At 45.4% G+C, this 21838-nt stretch overlaps 2 protein-coding genes across 6 annotated transcripts in view; one reads left to right on the top strand and one right to left on the bottom strand.

The window, feature by feature from the left end:
• Positions 1-19685, top strand: part of THAP9 (THAP domain containing 9) — a 79902-nt gene extending 60217 nt beyond the window's left edge. For all 4 annotated transcript variants that reach the window (XM_073551264.1, XM_073551262.1, XM_073551263.1 and 1 more), the window contains 3 exons: positions 6734-6906; positions 14664-14809; positions 15630-19685. In XM_073551264.1, coding sequence (XP_073407365.1) covers positions 6734-6906; positions 14664-14809; positions 15630-16354 — 1044 coding nt within the window. In that variant the 3' untranslated portion in view covers positions 16355-19685. The remainder of the gene's footprint in view (positions 1-6733; positions 6907-14663; positions 14810-15629) is intronic.
• OPTN (optineurin) overlaps positions 19471-21838 on the bottom strand; it is a 105866-nt gene continuing 103498 nt past the window's right edge. For both annotated transcript variants that reach the window (XM_073551267.1, XM_073551266.1), the window contains exon 14: positions 19471-19930. In XM_073551267.1, coding sequence (XP_073407368.1) covers positions 19818-19930 — 113 coding nt within the window. In that variant the 3' untranslated portion in view covers positions 19471-19817. The remainder of the gene's footprint in view (positions 19931-21838) is intronic.

The following is a 21838-nucleotide window of genomic DNA, read 5'->3' as shown; positions in this document are numbered from 1 at the left end:
ATGTATCCTGCAGTATTTAGAGGTAACAAGACCTTGGAGAAAACAGAGGGCCTTATTTGTCTCTTACCAGGGGGAAAGAAAGGGCCTTAAAGCCTCTAAACAGACTATAGCTAGATGGGTGAGATAGGCCATTATGCTAGCGTATAGTGCAGGCAGGGCTGTTCCAGAGGGTCTAAAAGTCCACTCCACGAGGGCCATGGCGACGTCCTGGGCGGAGAAAGCAGAAACCTCCATTGACCAAATCTGTAAGGTGGCCACTTGGTCCTCTCAGTCTACCTTTTTCAAACATTATAGGTTAGACCTATCTGCTACCTCTGATCTCACATTCGGGAGAAGAGTGTTACAAGCATTACTCCCTAAGAGAATACAAATCTCGGTAACTCTCGTGGTGCCGTCATGTATGATGGAAAAACACGGGTATTACATACCGTCACCCTTATATTCTCTCCCTATTGATCACATCATTAGTTGGGTGCATTATTAGCATTATACACTCCCTTGGGTGTTGGCAACTTAGTGGTGTAAAGGATGTATTATTATGTACACTAACCTGCGGAGTTCCTCTCATGCTCTGTAAAACAACTGATGCGGAGAGAGGAGCCGCCCCTTTTATCTTGAAGGTTTCCTGTCCTTGTTGGGCGGATCCCCTCTCTCGTGGTGCCGTCATGTCTCATGAAAAAAACGCATTATCAGGTATGTAATACCAGTGTTTCCTGCCGATATTGGACTGAGAAAAAAATCATAGCATGCAACTCAAAGGATGCAAGAAAAAAATCCAATTTTTACACACAGATGTCCTTAGAAAAGCCTGCAGTTGAGTTCTCAAATGAATCTACGAAGTGTTTTTTTTTTTTTTTTTTTGCACTGACCATAAAATCTCTCATAGCCTTTTTTGGGGGACACATAACTCTTTCTTGGTTGTGGGGAGAGTTAACGGAATAATTGGGTGTTGGTTGTACATTGTCTAGTCTATTTTTTTTTTTTTAAATACTTTTTATTCAAGAAAGCATACAGGATAGTATTACATACATAAGTATACATTAGAGTACAAATTATAATACTTTTCCCATTTTTTAATAAATGCAAATACACCAAACACATCCCCCCGTCACGCATCTACAATCCTTATCCATGCATTACAATGTTGTACACTTTTTTATAACCCTAATAACCTATTTTTGACGAGTTCTGCGGAAGCCAATCCGGGAAAGTCCAACCAGCCCCCCGAGATATTCTCGTAGTGGTTCATCTTGCCTCTTTTCATGTATGTGCTTCGCTCCATAAGGATTACAAAATTAACTCTATTTACAAATTCTTTCCTAGTAGGAGGATTTTCATCTAACCAGTGCAATGTGATAGTCTTCCTTGCAACATAAAGCAATCTGGCTATTGCTAGCCTACCCCATTCATCCAACGCCACCTCCTCTACATGTCCTAAAATACACGTCAGTGGATCTCGAGTAATATTTGCTTCCGTCACTGTTTCCACCAAATCCAGGACCCCAATTCAAAATGCCTGTAATCTTGGACAAGACCATAGCATATGAAGAATATCAGCTTCATCCATCGTACATCTCGGACATCCAGAGTCTGCCCTTAGTCCAGCCTTTTTCATCCACACAGGTGTCCTGTATACCCTATGTATAGTGTATAACTGTGACACCCTCCCAGATTCTCTTATAGATATTCTAGGGCCATATTGTAAAACAGACTCCCACTGCTCATCCGATATATCTCCTAAATCCCTTGTCCATTTGGATCTAGCCATCAATGGGTGTCTATCCAAAAACGTACCCAGCAATCCCCTGTGAATTGTCGATATAAAGACCCCTAGTACCCCTCTGGGGGCCAAGCATATTCAACATATTGTCATTTTGTATCACTATCGGTGACCTTCTCCACTGTTTAGAGAATGCGTGTCGCAGCTGCAGATACTGGTAAAACATAGGGAAGAGTTCCCTTTGGAGCATACTAAGTGTTTCAAATGTTTTAAATCTCTCACCATCTAGCAACTGCGACACATACCATATACCTATTCTTCTCCACTGTCCAAAATTTGCCCATTTACATGTACCTTGGCCCTAGGAGCAGTATATAGCAACTGAACCCATTTGATAAACACTTCCCCAAAGCCCATGTGCTGCAACGTAGCCCACAAGTATTTCTATTCTACGCTATCGAATGCTTTGGCCGCGTCCAACAACAAGATCGCTCTATGCCCGTCACTATCCTCCTTCACTTGCATATTAATAAAAAGTCTCCTCAAATTCGTCGCTGTGGACTTGTTAGGCATAAAGCCTACCTGATCCCCATGCACTATAGATGTTATAACTTTATTAAGACGGTTAGCCATCATTTTAGCCAGAAGTTTTACATCCGTCGTTAGTAGTGAGATTGGGCGATACGAGGCTGGGTCAGTAGGGTCCTTGCCTTTCTTAGGGAGCACAACAATAATTGCCTCCCGCATGGACTGTGGAAGTTCACCTCTATCCAACCCTGCCTTATATACTTCCAGCAAAAATAGGTAGCAATAATTCTCCCATATTTTTTTGTATACTTCACCAGGCAAGCCATCCATCCCTGGAGCCTTTTCATTAGCCATAGAGGCCAACGCTACCTCCAACTCCTCCAAGCTAAACGGTCTATCCAATAATTGCTGATTCTCTGCAGACAATCTGGGAAGCTCAGCTCTGACCAAGAAATCATTAGTCTCTGTATGTGTCGGATGTGCCTGTGATCTATATAAATTAATATAAAAACCCTCCATCACCTCTAGTATGCTCGCAGTATCTCAAACCTCCTGCCCATCGTCTCCACTCAAGGCAATTATATATGCATTTTCTCTCTGTGCAGCAGCCACTAGGGCCAGGAGATGACCGTCTCTCTCTCCTTCTTCAAAGTATTGCATAGTTTGGAACGTCTTTTTTCGTTCCGCCATCCGTAAGGAGAGCGCATTTATTCCAACCTGAGCCTTTTTAAGCCTCTCCTCTGCCTGAGTGGATGGGTTCAAGGTCAGTGCCTCCTCCGCCTCGCTGTTCCCTGAATACCCATTGATTCTCCTGCTTAGTATTAGTCTGAACCCTGGTTATCCCTTTAATGCAAAGCCCCCTAAAGAAAGCTTTCATGGCCTCCCAAACAACTCCCTCATGGGCCGTACCACTATGAACCTTGAAGAACTCTTGGAGCTCTTTCTCTAGATCACCTCAATTAATTAGATCAATTAACTGCAGCCAGAAGGGGTTTAGTCGCCAAGGGGGTTTGTTATTCATTATCTGACCTTGCTCACCAAGTACGACATACACAGGAGAATGGTCAGACACCGTTCTAGTCAAATATCCCACATCTGTCACAAGTCTTAACATCTGGTTGTCCCCCAATGCCAGATCAATCCTTGACAAAGAAGAAAAAGTCGCTGAGAAGCACGAGAATCTACGCCCCCCAGGGTTTCAGACCCTCCAGAGATCAATCATAGATGTCTCTCTCAACAAAGCACCAAATCGAGTACAGTTACCCCCCGGTTTCATTTCCTCTCCCCTACCTCTATCCCAATGAGAGTCAGGTACATTGTTGAGATCCCCCACCACCAAGTATGGGACTCCAAGGAAGCCCGCGATAATTTCAAGTATTTTCAAAAACAGTGTATTGTTATACGGTGGCGGAACATACACAGATATGAGCAGTATAGGCCCACCACCAAGTTTGCATAATAGACACACGTACTGCCCCTCCGGGTCAATGATGACGTTGAGCTTTTCAAACTTCGTTCCCTTACATATCAAGATACTCCCCTCGAATAGGTCCCCTCGAGTACGTAACATGATAGCTCTCTTGTATCCAACGCCCATTCAGGGTGTGAATCCTGTCTGGGGCCATATGAGTCTCTGGCAAGCATATTATAGCTAGTTTCGCTGTGCGCAAAAACTGAAAAATTGCTTGTTTTTTAACATCAGCTGCAAAGCCTCTAACATTCCAGCTCAGAATTTTCACGTCACCCAGCATTGATACTCAGACTTGTATATGACATAAAATGTGCAACAACATGTAAATGTCCTGAAGAAGCATGACATAAACCATCCCCATTACCCTCTACCCCCCCCTGCCCCAACAACTATCCCTAGAACAAAAAAAATTGTAACAAAGAAAGCCAGATATCTTTTCCCGTATTAGAAAAAAGAAAAAGATCCACGTCTTAAACTTGTGAACAAAAATGAACATAGTATATCGCCACAAAGAACCTCCCAGGAAGCCACCGTAAGTGGCAATTAGGTAAACACACGCCGTTCATGAAACCTTCAGTCTGCAGAGACTTTCTCCTTTTCCAACCATAGTTGTTTCACATTACAGTCCAGCCATCTGAGAGCATCCTTGGCATCACAGAAAAATTGAACTTTATTTGCAGTTACGATCCGCAGCTTGGCAGGGTATAACATTTCACACCAATTTCCCGTAACCTTTTCTTGATATCAATAAACCTGGCTCTCTGCTTATGCACTTCAATAGAATAGTCCGGAAAAATGGAAATTGCAGAACCATTAATCACAAGGTCTGAGTGATCTCTAGCAAGCCTCAACATGGTATCTCTGTCCTAGTAATGGAGCACTTTAGCTATTACAGTCCGTGGTGGACGCCCAGTGGGGAGGGGACACGTGGGAGCCCTGTGACCTCGTTCAATGGCATAGAACCGTGACAATTTATCAGCACCCATCTTTTCCAAGAGCCATTTCTCAAAGAATTCCGTAGGGGTATTGCCCTCAACTTTTTCCGGCACGCCGACCAATCTCAGGTTATTGCGCCGGGACCTGTTTTCCAAGTCATCCACTTTGGCCTGGACAGCAGTAAGGGCCATTGCCATTTGTTTATATTCCTTCTCAGCTTCTGCTATATAGTCCTCCGCAGAGCTCTTTTTTCAACTTCTCCCACCCTCTCCTTCACCACATGCATAGTGTGCTGCATTTTAGTCACATTAGCTTGGATGTTGCCTAGCTGTGTCGCCATGTTGCTGATAGAGGAGTCAGTGTATTATGGCGCGAAAAACATCTTTTAAGGTCGGCTTCTCCGGCAATAACAGTTCTCCCTTTTTTCCCCCTCAGCAACTCTGCATTCACCTCACCATGTCCTGTGTCACTTCCCCGAGAGCCACTCTGAATCTTATCTTCACTTTCATCATTGTCCACCTCCCCCTGCTCAGTTTCCTCCTCTCCCTTCTCATACCTCTGATGTGCAAACATCTCCTCCACCTTCGTTTTGAGTCTGGTGCCCTCCTGTGCTCCTGGCAAAACGCTGTAATCTACTCACAGCGTCCATCTTCCTGCTCTCATCTCGGGCCGGCCCCTCCTCCACCTCACCAGCAGCCTGAGAGCCATCTTGGGCCGTCCTGTCTGGATTCCCGGCATTCTTTCTGAGGCCTTTTTTGCCTGTCATGGATGATATAAGAGCGTTCCAGAGGATGTAGCAGGGTCACCGCACTTTGATCTTCACAGTAGGGAGATAATGAAGTGTTTCTAAAGGGCCTGTCACACTAGGTGATATTGCTAGCAATATCGCTATAACGTCACTGGTTTTTGTGACGTTATAGCGATATCGCTATGTGTGATACTTACCTCCGACCGGCTCCCCGCTGGTTATCGCTGATCGCGCGAGAACTGCCTGGGCCGTTTCTCGGTCAGCTTCCTGTGGCGCCGACAAGCGACGTGTGGACGCGGGCGGGAGGACGTCAGGATCGCCGCGTCTGACAGGTAAGTAGCGACCCCCGACCGCTGCTATGGCACTGACCTGCCTGTGTGGCAGCTCACTAGCGACCACTTAGCGATGCACCAGCGATCCATATCGTTGTCGGGATCGCTGGTGCATCGCTAAGTGTAACGGTACCCTAAGTGTTACAAAGTATGTCCTGGCTAGATACTGTACAGGAGCTGGATGAGCACACGTCTGCTCACATCTCACTCCAGGCCACGCCCCCCGTCCATTATCTAGTCTGGTGGAGAGGAGTCAGTTTTTTATGATGAATATCAAAGATCTTTGATTATTTTTCCCTATATTTAACAGGTGAAAAAGTGGCGATTTGAATTCTTATATATTTAAACTTTTTTACATTATTTTTTAGCCCCCTTGAACCTACGATCGTATATGTACTGCAGATTGCAGTATAAAGTGAAGAATATGGTCTCCTATGAAGCTCAGGCAGTGACTGAGCTGCATAGAAGTACCAAAATGGTAGCAACAGAATACTTTGCTCCACCACTATTGGGCACTGGCTCGTGGTTCCATTTAATTGCAGCCGTCAGAGATAGACTAGGTTAACCATTTAGATACCCTATCAATCGGAGCTCCGCACCGGGTATTGCTGTTAGAGACAGATGTCAGCTATGGATTACAGTTGGCATCAGGCACGTGTTTGACTGAGGTCAGTTCCTAAGCTCCTTCCTACACATGTGGACCCCTTCCAAGAACATTAATTGACTTTCTAATTTGGAGAAGGGGTTTAAGAACTGTAACATTTCCATTTCAAGTCCCTGGTTAATCAGCATAAAATCTAAATTAGGGGTGAGCAACCTTCAATACTTATATAAATTGTTTGCCAGCCACATTCGGTCAGGCAGCTGTCGTCTGCAGGTTGTTGATCCCTTTTCCTAGGCTATTCTTCAGCATTTGGGTAATGACTTTGCTCTTACTGTATTTTATTGCTGTTATGATGTATAGATCCTGAGGTTTTGTCTTGTTGTTTTACTTGCAGATTATTGGTAGATTATTTGATATCTGCAGTAGCAGGAGTGTGCGACTGCAAGGTGACAAAGGCCCCATAAATCAGAACAACTTGGAGCAAAAACTCCAAATCCTGCAAGAGACCCGTGAATACTTATTGACTCTTAGAACTTGTGACAATAACTTCCTTTTCCAATCTTCAAGGTAAAAAAAAATTCATGCTAAAGTTTTGTATCAAATGGGTTTTTCTGTCTAAGTTGATATGTTTGCAGTCACTCTGTGTGATTGCAGACTTATCAATCCCCCCCAATGCATTCACTGTGCACTGCCAGGATACACCGGTTTCCAAGCAGAGACTAACTGGTACATATGCGTTATGCATACTCCCAGGCAATAGCTATCTAGTGGGCACGGCCTTGCTCCATACACTATCGACGATAGCACCTGCTAGACAGCCGCATCACTAGTCACTAGTTTACATCTTTTAGGGGTAAGGATACACTGAAAGTAGTGTTGCATTGCAATATCACATCTGTTGATTTCTTATGGTGTCGATTTGTGACTTGTGACCGTGACACAGTCGCAAATGTGTTTGGATTTCTGGTTGTATGCAACTCACTTGCCATTTTCTTTAAAAGCAAAATAACAGCTCGAATAGTCAAACAAAACCTAAGAAAAACAAAATTAACATTTACCCTGATGTTGTCTCTTTGAGTTGGTCATTACGTTTATATCGCTTCCATACTTGGGCTCCTGTCCTTCACAGCCCTAATTCACATTAAGGTAATTTTTGACACATGGTAAGGTTTTAATAAGGTCACAATTGGGTACACCTTGGCGCTGGTGGGATGGCTTTTACATAGTTTAGTTATTTTTTCAAATCTGTTAATTACCCTATTTTTCTTTTGCTTAATTTTTTGCTGTTGTGCAGCAGATGTTGCAGTGTACCAGCCTTATTCAGACATTGCGATTTTAAATGGACAGTTTACAGGGTAGAATATTAACTTACTTATTTTCAGGTAACATCTATTACTCTGTCGCCTAATTGGGGGACACAGAACCTTGGGTGTTATGCTGCTGTCCACTAGGAGGCAACACTATGCATAATCTGAAAAAGATTAACTTTGGCTCCTCCTCTGCAGTATACACCCCTGGACGGCGTCAGCCTTCTCCAGTTTTTGCTTAGTGTCGCAAGGAGGCACACCTTTTTTTCTTCCGTTTTTTCCTTTTTTCGTCCGGAAATACAGATGAAGAAAAGTGGGTCTCCAGCGAGACTCCCGGCATGGCTCCCTCCTCGGTCCCCTATTAGGGGTACCCGGTTGAGGTCGAGGTGGTTTTTCCCCATGTCGCTCCCTCCCCAGTCCCTCAGGTCCTGGTTCGAGATCGAGACCCCCCCTCCTTCCCCAACCCCTTTAAGGGGTCTGGGTTGAGGCGAGGATGAAGACCCCCTGACGGTGACAGACGCACCCTCCCTAATCCCCCGCAGGGGGCATTAGGTTGAGACGCCTCAGGTAGGGTCGGAGATCAGGCAGCATCCGCAGCTTCCAGGGACCCCAGGCTGGCTGAGGGATCCTGTTGGGGCCGGGGGAGGGTGCGGACTGGATGGCACAGCAGAGACAGGGTTTTTTCTGCATCCCTGTGTCTGCAACAGCAGCGGCTCCATAGCGCTTCAGGGGCACCCCATACAAAAACCGCTGCCCCTGCTACCCCCACCGCTATCCAGTCGACCATTCTGGGGGGGTCTGGTACAAATCCGCCCCCCCCGGACTACCGCGCCGCTCTGGAGCCCTCCTGGGCATCAGGCTTCTAAATTAGGCCGCGGCTTCGGCCTAGCTGAAGCCGCCGCCTTTTCCCCGCCCCGCCCCCCGGATGACCGAAATGACACGCTGGAGTGTCATAGAAGGGGCGGATTGAAGCAGAAAGGGCGCGTTTTTACACAGCCCAGCGTGCCCTTTTCAGCTCTCCGCCCCCTCCTCCCTCTCCTCAGAGCCCCGGTGGCCATTTTTTTTTTTTTTTTTTTCTGGATGAGATCCAGGAGAGGAGCATCACAGCGGTCTCCGGGGGGCACAGAACTTGGATCTGTCGGCGCTGGACCTAGAGGCACACCGGTGGGGTAAGCTCACAGCTGGGTTCTCATACTCAGCTGTGAATCTATACTTCCTATAAGGCTTTCTGTGGGTTCCCTCTGCATAGCCACCCCTGTACGATCCCTTATAGCCAGCCTCTGTGCACTATGCCGGGCTCAAGGAAGAGAACCAGGCAGGAATGTTTCTATGCATTCTGCACAGCCTGCAAAGCCACGCTCCCTAGTGGCAGCACGTATCCGCACTGCCGGGACTGCATCCAGAACTCTGGGTCAGAACCCCAGGGAGTCCCTACTGACGCTTCAGTGTCACAGGCCACGCCGGAATGGGCAACTCAGATGTCTCGGTCTAGGTCACAGTCCATAGACAACCTAACTGCTACATTACTGCAAGCTCTGCAGAGTCGGGCCCCGGCTATGGACGGTACACAGCAAACGGACAGCTTGTCTCAGGAACATGCTGCTTCCGACTCTCACAGACGTAAGCGGACCCACAGGTCTAGATCACCTAAGTCGCACTATAGCACAAGGTCGTCCCCCTCTAGGGAGAGACAGCGTCATTCCAGGTCTCCTGAGCAGTCCCCTGCCACAGACAGACAGTGCAATTTACCACAGGGATCCCCCACCACAGAAGACCCCCGCCCCAGGTCACCCTCCAGGGATCACCTTAGCGAGGCACAGGATTCGGAGGGCATCTGTGACTCCGACTCAGATAATGAAACGGTCAGGTCTGTGGTACCTTCTCCCCTTAGCAATACAGCGCTAGTTGAGGACATAATTTCTGCCATTCATCGGGTGCAAAAAATTCCAGAGTCGCCCCCGGAAGTCCCAGAACATAGGATTTGCTTCGAAAGTGTTCAAAAACCACCTAAGGTCTTCCCTAATCACGATGAGTTTGAGAAAATACTTACCAAACAGTTTGCGCAGCCTGACAAAAAATTCGCTAATCGCAAATATTTGGAAGCGAAGTACCCCTTCCCACAGAAAGACACCAAACAATGGACAGATCCACCTGAAGTGGACCCTCCGGTTTCTAGGCTAGCAGCGCAGACTTTACTCTCTCTGCCGGATAGCTCAATCCTCAGGGACGCAGCAGACCGGCAAGTAGAACGCATGGCTCGTTCTATTTTCGAAGTGGCAGGCGCCTCTCTGGGCCCTGCATTCGCTTCAGTTTGGGCAGCCAAGGCCATCCTGGCTTGGGCCAAAAAACTACAGGAGGGTCTTCAGGCTTCAAATCCTGAACTCTCGGACCAAGCGGTCCAGATGGCAGTGGTAGCAGACTACATGATTCATGCAGCCCTGGATTCCGCCAGAGGTGTAGCGGGAATAGCATCTAACGCCATCACGATCCGACGCATCCTCTGGCTGCGAGAATGGAAAGCGGATGCGGCCTCAAAGAAGTCCCTCACGCGTCTTCCGTATATTACTGTCAGACTTTTCGGCGAAAAGTTGGACACCATGATAGCCAATGCCACTGGGGGTAAGAGTACCTCTCTCCCTCAACTAAAACCGAAACGCACGTTTAAACGAAGAAACCAGACGCGATTCCGATCCTTTCGGAATTCCTCAGGCTGGTCCGTTTCACGCACAGTGCAAAACCGCAACCGTTCTCCACGCAGAGACAACCCACGGACGCAGCAGCGACCGGACTGGGCTTGGCAGTCGAAAGCAGGCCAAGCGAAACCCAAGGGAGGAAAACCTCAGAACTTCACTTCATCATTTCATCATGACTCGAGACCTCCGGAAGACACCCCACCAGTAGGCGGCCGACTTTTACTCTTTCAGCAAGTCTGGCTGCCTATTACAGAAGACAGGTGGGTCAGGGAAATAGTGTCTTCCGGATAGAAGATAGAGTTCACTTCCGTTCCACTGAACCGGTTCTTCCTTTCTGTTCCTCCAACACCACCAGAAAAGGCTCGTGTTTTCCACCAAGCGGTTTCCTCTCTCCTTCAATCAGGAGTTGTGGTGCCGGTTCCCGCGAACGAGAGATTCCGAGGATTCTACTCAAATTTGTTCGTAGTCCCCAAGAAAGGAGGCGGCGTCCGACCCATACTGGACCTAAAACAGCTCAACAATTACGTACGGGTCCGTCATTTCCGCATGGAGTCCCTCCGGTCCATCATTGCATCCATGGAGCAGGGAGAATTCCTCGCCTCCATAGACATACAGGATGCGTATCTCCACATACCAATTGCTCCCGCCCACCAGAGGTTTCTCAGGTTCGCGGTCAACCAAAACCACTACCAGTTTGTCGCCCTTCCGTTCGGACTCGCCACAGCTCCAAGAACGTTCAAAGTCATGGCGGCCACCATGGACGTCCTGCACTCAAGAGGCATCCTAGTCGTCCCGTACCTGGACGACCTCCTCGTCAAGTCTCCCACTTTCAGAGACTGCGAGGTCAGTGTCTCAATCACTCTAGACACTCTGAGTCGCCTGGGATGGCTAGTCAACCTACAGAAATCGTCGACCATCCCAACTCGGACTCTAACATTCCTGGGAATGGTATTCAACACCGCCAGGGGCCTGGTGCTCCTTCCCAAGGACAAGACACTAGCCATCCGTCTGGGAGTTCGCACACTCCTTCGCAGTCCTCCTCGATCTCTCCGGTTTGCCATGAGAATCCTCGGCAGTATGGCAGCAGCAATAGAGGCAGTGCCATTTGCCCAGTTTCACCTCAGGGTCCTTCAACTAGCCATTACTCAGGTCTTGGGACAGGAACCCCTTCTCCCTCGACAGGGAGTTCAGGTTGACGTCATCAACCAGGAGATCCCTGCATTGGTGGCTCAAACCAACCTCGCTTACACGAGGGAAGCCATTCCTCTCAGGACAATGGAAGATCCTGACTACCGATGCAAGCCTGACAGGCTGGGGGGCGGTGCACCTACATCACAGGGCACAGGGCAAGTGGTCACCGAGGGAAGTGACATTGCCCATCAATGTTCTGGAAATCAGGGCCATCCTCTTGGCACTGAGAGCCTTTCATCACTTGCTTGCAGCCTCGCACATACGGATACAGTCGGACAATGCCACGGCTGTGGCATACGTGAACCACCAAGGCGGGACCCGCAGCGCCCAGGCGATGAGAGAAGTGGCTCATATCCTCCGCTGGGCGGAAGATACAAGGTCGGTACTTTCTGCGGTACACATTCCGGGTGTAGAAAACTGGGAAGCCGACTTCCTCAGCAGGCAAGGAATGGACTCGGGGGAGTGGTCTCTCCATCCCGAGATTTTTTACCAGATCTGTCAACGCTGGGGAACCCCGGATGTGGACCTAATGGCATCCCATCTCAATACCAAGGTCCCCAATTTCATGGCCAGGACACACGACCCGCAGTCGCTCGGAGCGGATGCCCTGGTCCAGGACTGGTCCCAGTTCCGACTCCTGTACATTTTTCCACCCCTCCCCCTAATCACCAGGGTCGTGAGGAAGATCAAGCAAGAGGGAGTTCTAACCATCCTCATCGCGCCAGACTGGTCCAGACGTACTTGGTACTTACGGCAGACGCCCCCTGGCGTCTACCCGACCGTCACGACCTTCTGTCTCAAGGTCCGTTCTTCCACCAGAATTCAGGGGCTCTCAATTTGACGGCATGGCCCTTGAAACCTGGATTCTAACCCAGGCAGGTTTTTCACCGGCAGTCATTGCAACTATGATCAGGGCAAGGAAGCCTGCCTCCGCCAAGCTCTATTATCGTACCTGGAGAGCTTTCTTTTCTTGGTGCGAATCTCATGGACAAGTCCCACTCCCTTATTCCCTCCCGAAGGTACTAGGTTTTCTTTAATCGGGCCTAGACGCCAAGCTATCCTTAAGTTCGCTTAAGAGTCAGGTGTCGGCGCTTTCAGTCCTTTTTCAAAAGCGCATTGCTATTAAACCGCAAGTAAGGACTTTCATCCAAGGAGTTTCCCGATTGGTTCCTCCCTACAAACGTCCGCTGGATACGTGGGACCTCAATCTGGTCCTGACAGCATTGCAAGCCCCACCCTTCGAACCTCTTAGAGCTGAGTTCCACTCTCCATTCTGTCTCAGAAAGTGGTTTTTCTAGTGGCGATCACCTCGTTACGCAGAGTGTCGGAATTGTCAGCACTTTCCTGCAGACGGCCTTTCCTAGCCTTTCACCAGGACAAGGTGGTTCTCCGCACGGTACCATCCTTCCTTCCGAAGGTTGTGTCCAACTTTCACCTTAACGAAGAGATTTCACTGCCTTCCCTTTGCCCGGTTCCGGTTCATAGAGTGGAGAAGGCTCTGCATACGCTTGACCTCGTCAGAGCTTTGCGGATTTACGTGTCCAGGACTGCACCTTTCCGGAAATCTGATTCCCTCTTCATTCTTCCGGAAGGTAGTCGCAAGGGGTTGCCGGCTTCCAAGGCTACCCTTGCCAGGTGGATCAGGTCCACCATACATGAGGCCTACCGACTTAACAGTTCCCCTCTTCCGGCCGGTATCACGGCACACTCTACACGGGCAGTAGGGGCATCCTGGGCCATTCGGCATCAGGCTTCGGCACAACAAGTGTGCAAGGCGGCCACTTGGACTAGCCTACACACGTTTACGAAACACTACAGTGTTCATACCCAGTCCTCAGCGGATGCGAGCCTGGGTAGACTGGTTCTGCAGGCGGCAGTACCCCAAGTCTAGGGGACTGTCAGCACAATATTCGTCCACTGCTTCCCACCCAGGGACTGCTTTGGGACGTCCCAAGGTTCTGTGTCCCCCAATTAGGCGACAGAGTAAAGGAGATTTTTGTGTACTCACCGTAAAATCTCTTTCTCTTAGCCTTTAATTGGGGGGGACAGCTCCCACCCTGTTGCCCTTACGGGCCGTTGTTTCCTGTTGAGTTCTCATATTGTTCTTTGAGCTCGTACATAGTAGCCTTCTTACAGGCATGGTTATGTTATTTGGTTACGTTCCTCCTTTATGCTTTGGCACAAAACTGGAGAAGGCTGACGCCGTCCAGGGGTGTATACTGCAGAGGAGGAGCCAAAGTTAATCTTTTTCAGATTATGCATAGTGTCGCCTCCTAGTGGACAGCAGCATAACACCCAAGGTTCTGTGTCCCCCAATTAAAGGCTAAGAGAAAGAGATTTTACGGTGAGTACACAAAAATCTCCTTTTTATAGTATTTTTCAGGGGGATCAGCACATTAGAATTATCCAGGGCTTAACTTTATTATGTGCCTAAAAACTATTTTGCACCGACCATCCTGTTGTAACTGGTCTAGAGCAGTCACAGACCGCTCCTGTCAGCGATTCAGCTACTCCAAGTCAACAGCATAGCTCCTCTTCTGTGCTGATCTGTCGACAGGGTGTGACTGCCAGCGTCATGCTAATAGACAGCGGGTAACCAGCTGTCAAACTGTTGGAAGTCAGCTGTCAAATTAACATGCCAACCACAGTTAAGCCCCATCAACAGAGTAGAGATGAAGAGAAGCCGCTCTGTCAAAGTCACATCAGCGGAAGCCACTGGATCGCTGACAGGAGCAGCATCCTGTGACTGTTCTGTGGCAGAAGAGATCTTGACATAAGACAGTTAGCAACTAGTTTTTTTTTAATACAATGTCCCTAAAAACTAAGTCCCAGTTAACCCCTTTTCACTTTTTTGCTTCGTATTTTTGTTAAAAAAAAAAAAAGTCAGAGTAAAAAACAATTCTTATTTTAACACATTCTGAAACCCATTTTTTATGGTTGAATTTTTGTAATTGCACTCCACTAAGATTTCTATAGGGCGTTCATCACATGGATATGTGTAGTGCACCGCATTGCCCTGTAACCTATAAGTCTGATAAAAATGGGAGTGGATCTTGGCATAAAGCACGGATGGAAATCGTGGTTGTGTAGAGTCTCTGGCAGACTGTAACTTCTCTGTGGGTTCTTGTCCTAGGGCCTGGTGTTCTGTTGGTCTCCTAGTGACTATTTCTTCGCTCAGTGAATTGTTACCTCGTCTAATCATGGATCATGACTGCATCACTACATATAGATTCGGGACCCATCACCTCAAGGAACTTATTAACAGTGTGAGGCGTACAGGTAGAGTTTCATGTCTGGTTTACTTAACATCTGTAATACAATATAAATAGGTACACGGAAGCCACTGGAGATGTGGCATGCCTTAAACAACAGTGTAATGGAGAATTGTTGTAAAATTAGTTTAGTGCAAATAGTTTTCTTTGCTGCTAACATGCAGGGGATCAACATGATGAATATTTTATCTTTAGTTAAGGAGTAATTCCATCTTTTAGTATTCTGAAAATAAATTCCAGCATTATTGGTTGTCATTAGCGGTTGTCTGACCTCCGGGACATTGTGGAATATAAGAATTGGGAAGCTCACATTTCAGTTTTGGAGGAATGTGCCATACAGGGATCCAAAAGCTACTTTCCACATTTGTCCTTTACAGTCACCCCTACATGGTGCCTGCCCTCAGTTTGCTTCCCACCGACTTACTGGAGAACAGTGTTTGTCTTCTTTCATCCACGATGGCAGTGGCATAGGAAGTAGTGATCAAGTCTGAACCACATTTTGCTTCTTCCCTGTGTTGTGGAGGTTAGGATCATACTTAACACTGCTCCTTATGCTACTGGTGGCCATCTTGGATGTAGGATCAGAACACCAGTCTCAGTGGAAGAGACAGTGAGAGGCAAACAGTGTAGTTTTAGTACATTTTTCTGTCAAAACTGGAATTGGACAAAAAACAAAACAACTTTTTTTATAATATTATTCCTCCATTTAGGCTTTGCCAAAGCATGGCACAAAGAATGCCGAGTATGAGGCCTTACACTTTAACAGATACAGTTCATATTGTCATCGTTTCTTGATTTCTCAAATTGTCCCCCCTTCTCTCTTTCAGGTGGTGCAGATACAAGACCAACAGCACTTGATGTAACTCGTACAGTAGGGAATCTGATGTCACAATGTGGATTTGTCGATGTAGATATAAAGAATGACAGCTGTGCGAGTAGATGGATAGGACATGGTTTGACTAGTTTTCAACAGCTCATTCCTTCTCCATTTGAAGAAACAAGTATTGAACTGTCCTGCCACATCTACCAATCCAGATTGTTGGACGTGACCCTTCATAAATCTGAAATATACATGGCAGGCTGGGTTGTGAGAGAAGCCTTCAAACAGCTCTCCTGTAATAAGTGTAGATGGGCTCTGGTGAGCAGTAGACCTCCCCAAGATTTTACAAGCGCTTACCATTTACTGCAAGTTAATAGAGGGATTGCTCATTTTGTACCATCAGATGGAGCAGTCAGAACCGTGCAAACAGCAGAAAAGTTATTATTCCATGTGCTGAAATGTGGCAGACGTGAACGCAGGATATCTGCTCTGGTTCTGGAGCACCACGTATTGTCCACACTAGGACCAACAGATATTTTTGACCTTCAGGAACATATACCACAGACTGAGCTGGGCATCGACAATCATCACTTTCAGCTATTGCGTCTGATAGCATCTCTATACTATGCACTAAGAGAGCCCTATATTAAGAGTAGAAAGCAGAGATCACTCGTATATCACAAATTAACTAGATCTAAGCTTTATTTCCATTCAGAGTTGCTGTCCACATAAAATCCAGGCAGCCTGGCTGTAGCATCAGGAATATTCCCTCCCCTTGGAGCATTCTCCTGATGCTTAGAGAATTTAGCGCCATGGGATCTGAACTTTACTATACGCCACTGCCATGAGTAAGGACATGTACAAAATAATCTATTGATTTCTAATATCAAACATAACTGGGGAAAAGGGGGCAGATGTAAAGGTCACTGTAGCAAACTTTTAGGTAACTTAGAGAACCTGTCACTATGATTATGCATTGTAAAGAAATGGCTATAAAGGCACTGTAACAGATTCAATAGCACCGAAAGCTTCTGAATCCCAAACTTGAAATGCTTATTTAACAACCAGGCAGCGGAGTTCATCACTGAAGGCATCTACTGAATCTGTATTATGGCCATAGCTTTACTTTACCATGCATAAGCATGATGACAGGTTCTCTCTAAGTGTTGCCTTTCATTTTTTGTAGCTTTATTTATTCTATTCTCTTAGCTGTAGTTTATTTTCTACAGTTACTTTTAATAGAATATTTTCATTCTAGAAAAATTGTAGTTTATAACAAGTTTGCCATAATGCAATTTTCCATACAACTGTTTATTTTAGGAACTTTCCCATTTAAAAAAAAAAAGTCAGTTGAGTTTTATAAATTAACAAAAACACAAGTTATTACTTAAAAGGGAGATTCTTGACCCAAGTGAAGTTTGCAAAAAAGGTTTATGCTAGAATCAAAGAATAGATTTGCATGATCCTGGTCCGGCAGCCAGGTGAGTATGCCATGACCAACTGGATTTGAGCCCTGGGAATCACTATTTATATAATCATCCCCAAGTGCTATCTTTTGATAAGCCAAGCTGGGACTGATGACATCACGACAGTCCAGCGAATCAAAGGAATAGCCGGGATGATGGCAGGTAATGAGCGTTCAGAGTTTGCAGACCGGGCTGCTGTGAATAGCCTTCTCCCATCTTTAGTAAGTACATTAACAAAAAGGTGCTTCTTTGAGCAGGGAAGAACCAACATATAAATTTACAATAATCCCCAAAAATCCCTATTAGCATGCACTCACAGATACTTGCTTATTTCATTTGGTAAGGTGGGACTTAATGCTGCCAAATACTTATGACCGAAACCTGTCTTGTGGTACAATTAAGGATCAGACATGTGAAAACCGAACGTCAACATTTCCTCATAGTTAAAACAAGCTTTAAAAAGGAACTTGTTGCCATGGTTTTCCCATATAAAGTAGGGCCAGCACCTGTACACCCTCATTTAAAGAATTCTAGAATGCACTAACCATAAAACAAATAACTTTTATTATGCTCACCTATTGAGAATTGTGGTCTGGTCTGAGGGGCGGCGGTGCTGGTCTTGATCTGGCGCCTCTGCTCTTCTTGTTTTGTGACGACCATTTCTATGTCATCCACACAGTATCCCTGGCATCGCGCTCCAGGGCATTTATCTGCCCTACCGAGGGCAGAGCAAAGTATTATAGTGCACATGCTTGGGAAAAGACCAAAAACCACTGGTGCATACATACATACTAAAGACAAGTGCGCCTGCGTAGGAGAGCAATGCCGAGGACACTGTGGATGATGTAGGACGTGTCCTCCACACAAAGCAAGAAGAGGAGGCGCCGGATCAAGACCAGCGACACCCCATAAGACTTGACCGCCCCGTTGGAGAGTATAAAAAAAACTATTATGTTTTTTTGTAGAAAGCATTGGGGACATATAGACAGCATTCTAGAACGCTGTAACAGAGGGTTTACAGGTGCTAGCCCTACTTTACATGGGAAAAAAATGGTGACAGGTTTCTTTTAACACCATTGTAAGATCCAGTTTTCATATAAAGATAGAATTTTGTCGTACAAAAGTGCACAGCTTGTAGACAGGCATTGTACTCACAACTTTATGAGCAGCGGGCTAGTGTGCCAAATTCATTAATAAGCACACGCTTAATAAATTTGGTGCATCAATCGGGTCATCTGGACTGGGGGACATTTCTGATGTAACTTTGCGCCACTTATTGTAAAGTTTGTCAACTGGCCTTGGCCATATCCCCTTCCCAGTTTTATAAAAAGTTTGTGGAGCTGGTTGGGAATGGTATAAAAATGCCCAAATTTATGCCAAACTACTTGTTCCATAGAAATTTTGTGACATTCTCAAACATTTTTACACCCTAATTTTGGTAAACTGCTTGATGAATTTATCCCTTAGATCACTTTTGGAATTCCCTGTAGTAGGTAATTCAACCCTAAGAATATTGAAGAGTTAGCAGAACTGAGCATAACCATTACACCTATTAACCCAGTGAATTTTCTTTTATTCTTATTTTGTAATATTTGTAAGGCTGACAACAAGAATTAGTTATGTTTTAAATGCCCAGAAAAGTTGCACTTTGAAGGCCAAACAAAGATACATATCCACGCTTCTACATGATGGCACATTCGCAGAGAGGAAAATGTTAAATTTCATTAATATAATTCCAGCTATCCGCTCTCTGCTTTCACACAGAGTCGGGCGTGCACAGTTTACACATAATTTACAGAGGTCCACAAAACAAAAATATATTGTGAGAGAAGTCTATGGAAAATAATACCTTATATTATCTCAATATCAAAAATACATTCTAAACTGCCCCAAAGTTTTCACTGCTCAGCTCTTATTTCCTAATATGAAGATATTAATAAGGAAGACCAGTTATACCACCCTATAATGTCCTACAAAACCAGCTTTCCTATCTAGACTGGCCCCATTAAACAAGTCATTTCGTTAGCCAGAATTCTGATGTAAATATTCTTGAAATGTTGCAAAAGTTACTCAAACTTGACTTTTGGTGTTTTCATGTCAACACTTTGGTGATAATTTACACCACAGGGTGACGTAAATTAAAACAGAAAATGATGGTGGCGCACAAAAGTTGAAACATACACCAAATTTATTAAAGAGGTGCACACCTCCTGATAAATTTGGTACATCTTCAGTGCTCCCCTCTCCATTATGACGGACATGCAAAACAACACTCTTAATGAATTGGGCCCTAAGTATCTACTATAGTAAAATAAATGACAAGTCTGGAGACATATGTTTTCATAAGTGGAGGTGGTGTATAAGATAAAATTCCTTTTGATCTCCAGCACTTTCACCACTGAAGGTGATAAAACACAAACTTTATTGCAGGTTTTAATTTGCATTATTACCAGGATAACAGTGACTTTGTCTAAATGATGGACTAAACATATAGAACAAATTGCATTCTGATTGGCGCATGAAAGGCTATGTTAACAAGTGTTTATCAGGAATTCTGTGTTAAGAAACCGTAAACTAAATACAAGAATTGAAATCAATGCCTAATTATTATCCAAGCTCCCTTAGTGCCAGTTGAGTTCAATGCCTCCAAGATCGATGGAGTTATCTCATGAGAAAAAGCTAAGATGCTCAAATTAAAAAAATAACGGTAAAGCTACAAGTCATTGCTTTTATGTAATGCAGTCCATGACATGAATCTGTAGGGTATCCATGTCAGGCACAATCAGTTGACACTTAGGACACATGTGTACAGTAAGGCTGGGCTGCTCCATGTTCTCTGCACCTATGGATAATGAAAAGAAAATATCTAAAATATTGCTGATGACTGCCAAATACATGTTGTATAGTTAAACAAGGAAACCATATTTCTAAAACTGTACAGTTATAGGACATCTACCGCAAGTAGTTTTTTCTTGACAAAGCATATTAAACCATAATTGGACATTTTAGGCTTTATTTACATTGCACGTAGAGGCAATATTTATTTATTTACTCATTTATATAGCGCCATTAATTTCATAGCGCTTTACAGACATTATCGGCACTGTCCCCATTGGGGATCACAATCTAGAGTCCCCATCAGTATGTCTTTGGAGTGTGGGAGGAAACCTACGCAAACACAGGGAGAACATACAAACTCCTTGCAGATGTTGTACTTGGTGGGATTTGAACTCGGGACCCCAGCGCTGCAAGGCTGCAGTGCTAACCACTGAATATGTGGTATACTCTATATCACAAAATGGACAGGAGGCAAATGTCTTTAGTGGAAAAAACCCCTTAGGGCAATAATGGTGCACAGCCTGCAGCCCCCAACTATATGGACAGAAAAATAATTGGCAGATTAACTATAAATGAGCAGCCATACACAGAAGAGTAGTGGCAGCAGCTGAGGAGCAGGAACTGGCAAGACGTAATGGTTATCTGTGCAGAATAGAGATGGGCACGGGTGTTTTGTGTGATGTCATGTGCATGACAGCGCGGCAAACACTGTCTCTGATCAGCGGTAAAAGCATTACCTCCAGTCACACAGCCGCTGTTCCTACAGTAGTCCCATCAGCTGACGCCAGTGACCCGATGTAAACTTTTTACCTTCGATCAGAATTGCGGGCTTCTGCTGTCATTTGATAGCATGGGAATCACAGCTATCTGACTGGCGGTAATGATTTTACCGCCTATCGGAGACAGTGTTTGTTGCTCTTTCATGCACATGACAGCATGCCAGACATTGGATGTTTGGGCCCCCTAGTCAAGTGAGTGGGGCCTAGGTTTGGGTCCACCTACTGTTCTGGTACCCAAACTTTTTTTTTTTTTTTTTTTAACTGTTCGGCCGAACCCGCTGGACCCAAACATCCAGGGGTTTGTTCGCCCATATCTAGTGCAGACATCTCTGGATGCCTCATACATCAGGAGAATGGAGTCTTGGCACCGGTTTGGTACTTTAGAAAGGAGTATGTGAATTAAATGTGGATTTCGGTGTCTGCTCGCTCCACTCTAGTTTATGGGAGTTCTGAATCATTAGGCAGAAACCAAAAAAAAACCCCTTGCTCTATTGTAGAGAGCCAAAAAAATGACATCGTCCTCTTTTGAACCCATTCAGAGTTTTTAAACGAAGATACAGAAGCGGATTTTACTGCAAGTCCACATAAACAAAAAAAAGTTTCAGATACTCTATGAATACACTTGCACTTATACTGCATAATATTCAAAATAATGTGAAAACTCAGTGTGTGCACTAAAGGTGCTGCTCCCATTAAAATATGTCCAGGAATTGTTCAAATAGCGTATTTGATACAGTTTTTGATGTGGGTTTAGGAGCGGAAGACGAGCCCTCTAATGCTATGTTCACACGTTGTGTTTTGCTGCAGTTTTATGCAAATTTTAAGCTGCATTTTACAGTACCAGCAAAAGCTATGAGATTTCAGAATCCTCATTGTTTTTTTTTCCCTGACTGAATTGGAAAACTGCTACGTTTTTGCAGCACGTCACGGCTTTCAGCGTTTTTTCACCCATAGAAAGCCATGAGCAAGTACGAAAATGCAGGAAAAAAAGCAGGCATCAGATGTTGCTGTGTTTTTGTGCAAAAACCAAACGGAAGTTGAATCATTTTTTTGGGAAGAGCACAAAACTTATCAGCATGCACAATAGACAAAAATGCAGCAAAACGTGCTTTTTGTAAGCAGCTTCTTTACTG

Source organism: Dendrobates tinctorius, unplaced genomic scaffold, assembly GCF_039654945.1.
Source record: "Dendrobates tinctorius isolate UK_male_01 unplaced genomic scaffold, ASM3965494v1 ptg000174l, whole genome shotgun sequence".
Classification (NCBI taxonomy): domain Eukaryota; kingdom Metazoa; phylum Chordata; class Amphibia; order Anura; family Dendrobatidae; genus Dendrobates; species Dendrobates tinctorius.
The sequence above is the reverse complement of the archived record's forward strand: the minus strand, read 5'-3'. Positions and strand labels throughout refer to the sequence as shown.